We start from the raw sequence: 10,306 nt of genomic DNA, 5'->3' as shown, positions 1-10,306 counted from the left end.
CCGCAAGTATCTTAGCACAAAAATGCCTACCCATAGATACAGTTCTGTCGTATATTATGTTACATCTGGTCAAATATGTGACTCATGGCACAGTCATCCCGTGCAGACTGTGATATCGGCACAAACCAAACAGACGCTGCTCTTTTATGGATACACCAGTGCTGGAGAGAAAGGAGTCTGCAGTCATCCAAACAGTCGTGATAAAAAAAATTAATTCTTGTTCCCCTGCTTTTCTTACGGCATTACCGACAACAGAGGGGTTGGTCTTTTTAGATTTGTGTCTAAAACATTTTATAGTCCTGAATGGCCGTTTGGGGCTGTTTTATGAATCCTCTGGCAAAACAATCAAATATCCGATGTATCTCTGAGGAGACGTTCTCTGTGGTGATTGTAGTTTTCCTAACTTCTGTTATCAAAATCCCTTTTGTGATCCATTCGCTGCATTTTGGTCCATCATCACTGACTCCTCGGCTCAGGATGGTTATAGTTCTATTTCGTCCCTACTGACCGCCAGAGGCGGTGCTTTAGCACTGGATATGTCCATCGCGCGCGCATGCGCAGCTCGAGTACCAATAACAACAAAGTCACCTGTGACCCACGTGACACCGGCTACATCAGCCGGTATTGTCAGAGGATCTGTTCCTTTTCATCTTCTCGCTGCGCGAGGGTACCGTGGCTACGTTTTCGTAGCCTACAGCGTTCAGGCTTGAACGTTTGATCGGAGGGATTTCTCTGCAAACAGCTGGCCGCGTGAAGCTTCGCGACTGACAGTCGGAGCTACGGGTCGTTAGACGCGTCCTCCAGGAGCTGCGCCGGCTGTGCAGAGCCTCGACAGACAGGTTTGTGTCCGCTTGTTGCTAGTGATGGCTGTGTTTCCACACCCGCTCCCAGCCAAGTTGTCCTGATTACCGTCTTATTGTTTGTGGCTTAGACTTTCTGGTGACGACAGTGTTCCCGCTTCCTCTCCCATAAAGTTGCCCTTATGCTCTTTTGAAAGTTCTGCTTGTGGCGTTGTGCCCGAGCTATCATTAGCATTTGAGTCCCAGCTTTGGCTGCGTCCCTCATTCGATTTAGTATGGAAAGCCAAGAGTGTCATACTTTAAACCCGTTTTTCGTTTAGATGCAGAAAGTAAGGTAAGTACTTTCTATTTTCTAGAAGCTATTATCTGGTCTTAACATTTGTGTTCTGACCTGGTCGCTTGATTGTTAGCAGCAGCCGCTTGGCTAACACCTTGCTGTTGAGCTTAACTATTAACTCAGGGCAGTGCTCCCGCTCCCTGTAGCATAGGGTTTGATTGCAGTAGCGCTAGATCGTTGTATTACTGCTCCTAGTACTAGACTCCTAGCACTAGGATGATATGCAGAGAACATCTTCACGGCGGGTGCTGTGTGCTCGGCATGTGCGGTTACTACTGTAACCAGACACGGTTCTATGCGGGCTGTTCTCTTTCTTAGAAGCTAATTATCTGGTCTTAACATTGTGTTCTGACTTGGTTGCTTGATTGTTAGCAGCAGCCGCTTGGCTAACACCTTGCATGTACGGTTAAGCTTCATTATTTAACTCAGCCGGTGAGGGCAGTGCTCTCGCTGCTGCTCCCGGTAAACGCATGGTATGGTTGCAGTAGCGCTATATCGTGGTATTTACTGCTCCTAGTACTAGACTCCTAGCACTAGGACGATATGCAGAGAACAATCTTCACTGTGTGTGCTGTGTGCTCTGCATGTATGGCCATTAAGGAGGATTTCATCCTCCCAATATTATATTGTCTAGTGGGCAGCCGTTGGCTGACACTTTTAGGCACCGGCCACAGTTACTATTGTAAGCAAGGTTCTAAGCCGTAAGTACTGGCCATAATTACTACTGTAACTACGGTTCCAAGCTGTGTAAGTACTGGCCATAGTTAATACTGTAACTACGGGGTTAAGCCGTAAGTACTGGCCATAGTTACTACTGTAACTACGGTTCCAAGCCGTGCACGTACTGGCCATAGGCAATACCGTAACTACGGCTCTATGCCGTGTAATGGCCATAGTTACTACTGTAACTACGGTTCTAAACCATGTAAGTACTGGCCATAGTTACTACTGTAACTACGGTTCCAAGCCGTGCAAGTACTGGCCAGAGTTACTACTGTAACTACGGCTCTATGCTGTGTAAGTATCCAAGCCGTGCAAGTACTGGCCAGAGTTACGACTGTAACGACGGTGCTAAGCCGTGTAAGTACTGGCCATAGTTACTGCTGTAACTACGGTTAGATGCCGTGTGAGCCCTGGCCATGGTTACTGCTGTAACTATGGCTCTGTGCTATTCTATTCTTTAGAAGCTAGTTATCTGGTCTTAAACATGTGTGTTATTTGACTTGATCTCGCTTGATCGTTAGCAGCAGCCGCTCGGCTAACGTCTTGCGTATACTGTTAGCTTCTTTATTTTACCCAGCTAGGTGAAGGCAGTGCGCTCGCTCCCGCTCCCTCTACCGGTAATGCGGATGTAGCTACATCCCTTTTTCTGTTCGGCGAGTAGTAGCACCGCTCTACTCTTCCCGTTCAGCAGGTAGCCGGTGAAGGCTGTGTTCCCGCTCCCGGTTACACTGCATCTGGCGTTCGACTCTAACTTAACCAGTGAAGGCAGTTCTCGCCCCCACTCCTGGTAGACGCCAAACGGCATCGTTTTTCCGTTAAGCAGGTAGCCGGTGAAGGCTGTGTTCCCGCACCCGCTCCCGGTTACACTGCATCTGGCATTCGTCTCTAACTCAAACAGTGAAGGCAGTTCTCGCCCCCGCTCCTGGTAGACGCCAAACCGCCTTGTTTTTTCTGTTAAGCAGGTAGCTGGTGAAGGCTGTGTTCCCGCACCCGCTCCCGGTTACGCTGCATCTGGCATTCGTCTCTAACTCGACCAGTGAAGGCAGTGTTCTCGCCCCCGCTCCTGGTAGACGCGGAACTGCCTTGTTTCTCCGTTAAGCAGGTAGCCGGTGAAGGCTGTGTTCCCGCACCCGCTCCCGGTTACGCTGCATCTGGCATTCGTCTTAATTTAACCAGTGAAGGCAGTGTTCTCGCCCCCGCTCCTGGTAGACGCTAAACTGCCTGGTTCCGTTAAGCAGGTAGCTGGTGAAGGCTGTGTTCCCGCACCCGCTCCCGGTTACGCTGCATCTGGCATTCGTCTTAATTTAACCAGTGAAGGCAGTGTTCTCGCCCCCGCTCCTGGTAGACGCTAAACTGCCTGGTTCCGTTAAGCAGGTAGCTGGTGAAGGCTGTGTTCCCGCACCCGCTCCCGGTTACGCTGCATCTGGCACTCGCCTCTAGCTCAGCCAGTGAAGGCAGTGTTTTCGCCCCCGCTCTTGGTAAACTGCCTTATTTACTAATCCAGCTAGGTGAAGGCAGTGATCTCGCTCCCGCTCCCTCTGCCGTAACGTGGGTGTAATTACATCCCTCTTTCTGTTCGGCGAGTAGCAGCAACGCTCTACTCTTTCCATTAAGCAGGTAGCTGGTGAAGGCGTGTTCCCGCACCCGCTCCCGGCTACGCTGCATCTGGCTACCCACAGAATGGTTCATTCATGTAGCGCCTGTAGGGTTTCTCTTGAGCCCGAGGACGGCCACGACCGCTGCCCCTCCTGCCTCGGCCGCTTCTGGCGGTCAGTGGGGACGAAATTCGAGCATCTGAGGGAGGTTCTCACGGTAAACGCCTGCATGAGCTGTAGCTGCATGCCTCGGGTGCTCAGAGTGGCTCGAATCACTGAGGTGGAACGTCTGGCAGCAGCCATCAGACACCTCTCCTTGTCACGTACTCCTCCAGATCAATTCGGCCGTTCCCGGCGACTTGAGGGAGCGATGGCTTTGTGTGCTCCCCCCAATAGAAGGACTAGAAATAGGCTGTCCTCTAAAGTGGATCGACTAGCTGCCGATAGGGGCATGATGAAGTCGCCTCTTGGCCCTTCAGCCTGGGCCCGGTGTAGGGGCTGCTAACCCCCCCCCCCCCCCTTCGGTGGGCGCCCCTCCTTCGGTTGGCACCCCTCCTTCGGCTGACGCACCTCCTCCGGTTGACGGAGAGTCCTCCGTCGCGGACCAGTCGAGCCAGGGGAGCGGTTTAGATCAGCTGCCCTCGGAGGCACTGGAGTGTGCCGCCCAAGCTAGGCAGACCAGGCAGCAGCACTCGGGTCCTCGCAGACCTGTGCCCACTCCCAGCAGGCCCAGGGGCCGCTCTAGCAGCCGCACTCAGCCGCTGGATTACAGGGGTGGTCTGCAGAGGTCTTAGCGGCCCACTCAACCGCCTCCCAATGACTTTCGTGCCCCATGTCGCCCGCCTTCCAGGCGGCCTCGTGCCCCAGAGCCTGACCGGAACCCCCCAAGAGGCTCCAGGGTCCGGGGGGCTGGGCTCTGAAATCCCGGGGGTGGTCGGCGGCTGCTTTCCCAGCAGCAGCTCAGTTTCTGGGCAGTCTGTACTTCCGTCCCTTGGGTGGTTTTCACCTTAACCCAGGGGTACGGACCGCAGCTCCGGCCCCTAGCCTTCGGCTGGGTCTAATTGACAGTCGTCAGCGATCCGGCAGGGGCCCTACCTCTGGGCCAAGAGTTGTCCGTCCTTTTGTCCAAGGACGCAATCAACCCAGTAAGACCCTCTGCTTAGCCAGGGGGTTATACTCGGCATACTTTCTCGTGAGCAAGAAAGTCGGCGGATTTCGCCCGATCTTGGACCTCAGAGGAATCAACAGATTCCTGAAGGTGCTGCCATTCTATATGCTGACTACTGCATACGCACAGGTGGAGTGGTTCCCAACCGAGGGATGCCTACTTCCACGTGGGCCGGGCAAGAGGGTGCCTTATATTCAGTTCCTCCGGCCCTTGGGCAGACTGGCAGCTGCCTCGGCCGCTGGGCCCTTAGGCCCGCTGTCGTTGTGCCCCATGCAGATGTGGCTGAACAGCCTTCACTTGGACGCCAAGTGGCACAGGCACAGTGAAGTCAGGGTGTCGCAGCATTGCTCCACTCTCCGTCACGCTGGAGGGGCAGGGCCTATCTCTGGTAGGCGTGCCCATGGGCGCCATCCCATCCCGCCAGGAGACCATCACCATAGGTGCATGTCTCTCAGGGTGGGGTGCAGTGCGGCAGGGCAGGACCGTTCAGGGTCAGTGGTCTGCCCAGCAGAGTGCGCGCCGGGTCAACGTGCTAGAGCTTCGGGCCATGCAGCTTGCACTCACGCACTTTCTACCCCAACTGGGGGGCAAGAATGTGCGTGTTCCTTGGGGACAGCATGTACATTGTTGCTTAGACAACAGTCCCTTCTAGATAGTGGACGTTCTCACTCCACTCTGAATTTATGTGGCTGCGATTCTGCCCGACATGTTCGGGTCGACGGCGGGGTGCCACAGGTCGGTGTCCCTCTTTATGAGAGGGGCTTTACGGCAGCGTCCCCCTTGCACCCCGAGGGCTCCGGCTTGGGACCTGCCCTTGCTGCCGGATGCCCTATCACCTCCTCCCTTCGAGCCCCTGGCCCAGGTGGGGCTTAGGTGGCTGCCCACAAAGGCAGCATTTCTGCTTGCCATAGCCTCAGGGAAGCGAGTCGGGGAGTTGCATGTCCTCTCCATAAACAATACATGCCCGAGGTGGGACTCTCATGCGTTGCCCTTTGGGCAAATGTGGCATTCCCGCCCGGGGTCCTTCCACAAACTCACTTCAATCAGCCTGCCCAGCTGGCACGCTTTGACATTCAGGAGTACGGCACATCGAAGTTGCTGTGCCCGGGGGGTGCCCAAAGGGCGTATATCAAGGCTACTGCCTGTATACGGCAGGAGGAGCAACTCTTGAGTTTGCCCTGGCGGCACTAAAGGAGGTTAGGCCCTCTAACCAGTGGCTTCCCCACTGGGTTGTCGATACCATCTCACAGGCTTACGGGGCCAGTGGCCGCCCCCTGCCACCAGGCTGAGAAGCCACTCTACAAGGAGCATCTCAACATATTGGGCTGCCCTGAGAGGGGTGCCCCTGGAGACCATCTGCGCCGCGGCGTCGTGGGCGTCTTCTGGCACATTCTCCAGTTGTCATCAGGTCAATGTCGCCACTCCCCATTCTTTGGGCGTGGTCCTTTTGCCGAGCTCCGCTGCTTCCAGTGGTGAGCAAGGGCTTGGATTCTTCATGACATTGTTGGTATAGGTCATCCAGTGCTAAAGCACCGCCTCTGGCGGTCAGTAGGGACGAAATAGAACGATAGTTACGGCTGTAACTACGGTTCTATGAGTCCCGGATGACCGCCAGAGTTCCCCGTCACTCAGAATTCTTGTGTGCTCGCGAGAAGATTCGGGGAACAGATCCTCTGACAATACCGGCTGATATAGCCGGTGTCACGTGGGTCACAGGTGACTTTGTTGTTATTGGTACTCGAGCTGCGCATGCGCGCGCGATGGACATATCCAGTGCTAAAGCACCGCCTCTGGCGGTCATCCGGGACTCATAGAACCGTAGTTACAGCCGTAACTATCGTTATCCATTCAAAAACATGACAACCAATAATCGCTTTATTCTCATTTCAGTGCCAGCACATTTGTATTTTCATTAATATCCATAAGAAACACATTTTCCTTATCTCCGTTTTAACTCGGTGCAGATAAACACTATAAATACAAAACGTTTGTACTTCTTAAAACACAAAGTTCACCTGCAGCTACTGCCTATTTACATAAACTGGTTTTTTTCTTCATTAAATTAAACTATTTCACATCAAACCCTCATTGCATGGTTGTTTATATTTTAGTGTGATTGCATAAAACCATTGCTCATCCATATGTCTGCAAAATAAAACCATTAGATCTCTAGTAGTTCACTCCCCTCATTTCCAAATGTAAATAGTACAAAATAAAAACATACTTAATGTGGTCACAGAAAAAAAACAGAGCTTGTGCCAAAAACACCTTCCAGACGATGGCTTTGCATCAAGTGTTTTCAGTCCTTTCCCCAGCTCATAGAGGAAGCATCTGAGTGTCAGCGCAGTAAATTGGAGCTCCTTCTGTTTGCTCATCTTAAGATGCTACAAACCATCGCAGAAACTCACTTTACAGACGCTCCAAAGAGACTACAGAAAAGGAGTGTTATACAGTGGTGACTGCTCTAATTTCTAGGTATCAAAAGCTTTCTGATGAATAAATTAGATGTTGAAATGAAGCCAGTTCAGTACTAAAAGGTGACCCCTTTGTTCAGGAGCAAGCATGTGCAGTAATGCATTACGAAGCTATCACTAGAAAGCAGCGCTATTGCCAAAACGCGCAAGCAAAAGGCTTAAAAAAGGCAAGTGAATGCAATGCTTTACATTTTGCATGCATTGAATTACATCCCAGTTGTATTGTACATTGGCTGCTACATTGATTGGGAGTGCAGTTTTTTTTTCTCTGTCCATAGCAACAGAAAAAAAATCAAAAAACATTATCTACACGTTGCCCATCTCAACAGAGAAGAGAATTAGTTTCACCTCCAGACTGCATCTGACATCAGTATTCAGTGCTGTGGGAATGTTTTCAAAAGTAGATAATTCACAAAGATGCACAGACCCTCACCTCAGAGCAGGAGTTTAAAAGTCTTTGTGCTGCTTTTCTTAACTCTGTACCGTAACCATGCCACATCTCAAGGTCTGGATTACATATAACACTTGACAAAAGATGCCACATCCACCATTTGAAAGAAATTAAATGATGCCAATTCACCACATTTATAGAAAACAGAAGGTTAAAAAAGAAAAGAAAAATCCTTTCTAAAATTATTGAAATTCATGCAATCTGTTATGATTGAATTTCGTTCTCCTTGGATTTAACGGCCTGTGCCTGAGTAGGTCTCAAGTGGTCTGAGAGTGAGCCATGCATGGCCACTATCGCTGAATATGAAATGTTATTGAATGTCGTAACTTGGATCACTGTCGGAGCACTTGGCGGGGCGGCTAGTTACAGAGTTATTATCACTGCTGCTGTATGACTATCATTGAAAGGATTATTACCACTCTGGGCAACGCACTGACATCAGTAACTTTTAGGATTGTGGTTCACACAGGAGTTATATGGCAATATGCAGCCGCAAGTCTTCTGGCGGCTGTTTTGTGTTGAGGTATTAAACACTTAGGTGCTGAATAAACCTCAGATATATATATTTAGATCAAATATAGAAACGCTCTCACAATGACCCATACTGCGGGTGCATGTATGAATGCCTGTGACACACACACACACACACACACACACACACACACACACACACACACACACACACACACACACACACACACACACACACACACACACACACACACACACACACACACACACACACACACACACACACACACACACACACACACACACACACACACACACACACACACACGTTTGCTACTCTGCACTACTTTCTCAGACTTTTCGGTTTCTGACACAAGTCCTTTCTTCTGAAGTTGTTTACTCCAATGATCTCGGTCTTCATCTCTTCTTCTTTCCAGAGTGGCCTGTCTCCGTGGCTTACTGCTGGTGTTGCTTCAGGCTGAAAACAAAACACAGGAAAGAATTTGTTAATCTTGTTTTGCCTGTGACACAATCAGATCCGACAAGACAGTGCTCTTTAACTGCAGGGAACATCAAGCCCTCTCGGGGGGAAATGTTTTGTTTCTGCCAAGCCCTTTACCTTTTTTTAAATCTTTTTCTCTTGCCATTCTTAGTACGGCAGAATAAACAACGTCCACATTGCGAATGTGAGAAGATGCACATGCAGAGCTGTAGCACTGAATTGCTTTATTGTTGTCTTCCACACTGAACATAATTTCCTTTCACAGAGAATGATGGCTCCACTCGATGTGAAGCATTAACCAATAATCCGGTTTCACAATCGTCTCATAATTACAGCCGTCTATAATGCTTTCCATCTGGCAGTTCCACAAATTAAAACAAAGGAGAAAGATATGAGCTTAAACCCTTGTGTTTAAGGTGCAATAATTACTGCGGATTTGGCCTTTATCTCCAGCTGCTGATTGTTTTTTGTGATGACAGGCGCTGTGGCTGCATTCTGTAGCTTTGTCGCCACATTTAATTAAAACAAAGAGATAACTTGGATTGAAGCTAACGCCAAGCAACACCCATCTAGTTGAGAACACATATTTAATGACATATATTTGGAGCCCCCATAGGACGATTTATCATCAGCAAGCTGATCTTTGCGAACAATAGCAGAAAAAGATGGAGATTACATTTCATTTATTCAATTGCCTGACATTTTACAACAGACATCCCAACAATATTATGGATGTATAACAATGACTCTTTCATCTCTGCAGCTGTTTGTGGGCATTTGTCTCAAACTGTTCCTCTTGTGAGATTGAGAAGTTTTTTTATTTTGTTAGAAGATGCAGTTAAGAAATGTTTTCATCTCAGAATGAGCTGAGCAATGCTGGTAGTTATGTTTGGAAATACAAACAAAATCAGACTCATTAAGTTGAAACAAGTTGGTTGTTTCGTTGCCATTTGCCTGTAAAAACGGCAACGCAAATTCAACCATTTCATCAGTCCTTTTTAGAAAAGCCACTCCTCCACCAACAACACTCCTAATTGGAGTGTTGCCCCACACACACTTCCAACAGGGAGAGGGAGAGGGAGAGGGAGAGGGAGAGGGAGAGATCCCCGTAATGGCTGTTAAAACAGTGGCCTCTACACCCTGTCCGCTCTGTCGGGACTCGTACTGCCCTTTGGACTGTTTGAGGGGTGGGAGGGTGTGACTTTTGTAGGCTGTTTGGTTCTCTGGGGAGGGCACAGTTATTGAGGAGGGAATGAAGGACACAAGAGGACACGGGAAGAGCAGAACAATTGGGTCAAAGATGGAGGGAGAACGGGATCAGTCCATTCTGGGGTGCAAAAGACTTGCATTGCAAATAATCAGTATAGTTTAAAGTCTATATGGCTTAAAGGTGCATTACATAATACATAGTTTGTTTGTTTGCTAGGTCTAGATTTTCTAACCATTTGGTCTTATCTTTAAAGATCTTTCTGAAAAACCCTTCACACGAGTCGATGGCTTTTGTGTTTGGATATATGATGAAGGCTGCACTTAACTGTTATATTCAGTATTGATTTGCTTTATTTACAGAGGTTCACATCCTTCTTGGCTTGTGACCTCTTATAATAACGCTGCTTGTGACCTTCTACGAGAGGAGATTGCTTTAGGATGATTTATGATTGGTAGAGTTGCAGCTAATGATTAAATTCATTATTTATCCGTCAGTTATTTTCACATTAGTTGTTTTGACCCAAAGAAAGAGAAAAAGACCCATCACGCGTTACCAAGCTAGAGGTGATGTCCTTA

General features: G+C 49.2%; 1 protein-coding gene across 1 annotated transcript in view; it reads right to left on the bottom strand.

The window, feature by feature from the left end:
- Positions 1-8,306: 8,306 nt before the first annotated feature.
- Positions 8,307-10,306, bottom strand: part of LOC117460097 (zinc finger matrin-type protein 4) — a 66,955-nt gene continuing 64,955 nt past the window's right edge. Inside the window, exon 7 of the mRNA XM_034101332.2 lies at positions 8,307-8,497. Within this exon, the coding sequence (XP_033957223.1) occupies positions 8,476-8,497 (22 nt within the window). The 3' untranslated portion in view covers positions 8,307-8,475. The remainder of the gene's footprint in view (positions 8,498-10,306) is intronic.

Source organism: Pseudochaenichthys georgianus, chromosome 15, assembly GCF_902827115.2.
Source record: "Pseudochaenichthys georgianus chromosome 15, fPseGeo1.2, whole genome shotgun sequence".
Classification (NCBI taxonomy): Eukaryota; Metazoa; Chordata; class Actinopteri; order Perciformes; family Channichthyidae; genus Pseudochaenichthys; species Pseudochaenichthys georgianus.
Note: the sequence above shows the minus strand (reverse complement) of the source record. Positions and strands in the feature narration are given on the sequence as shown.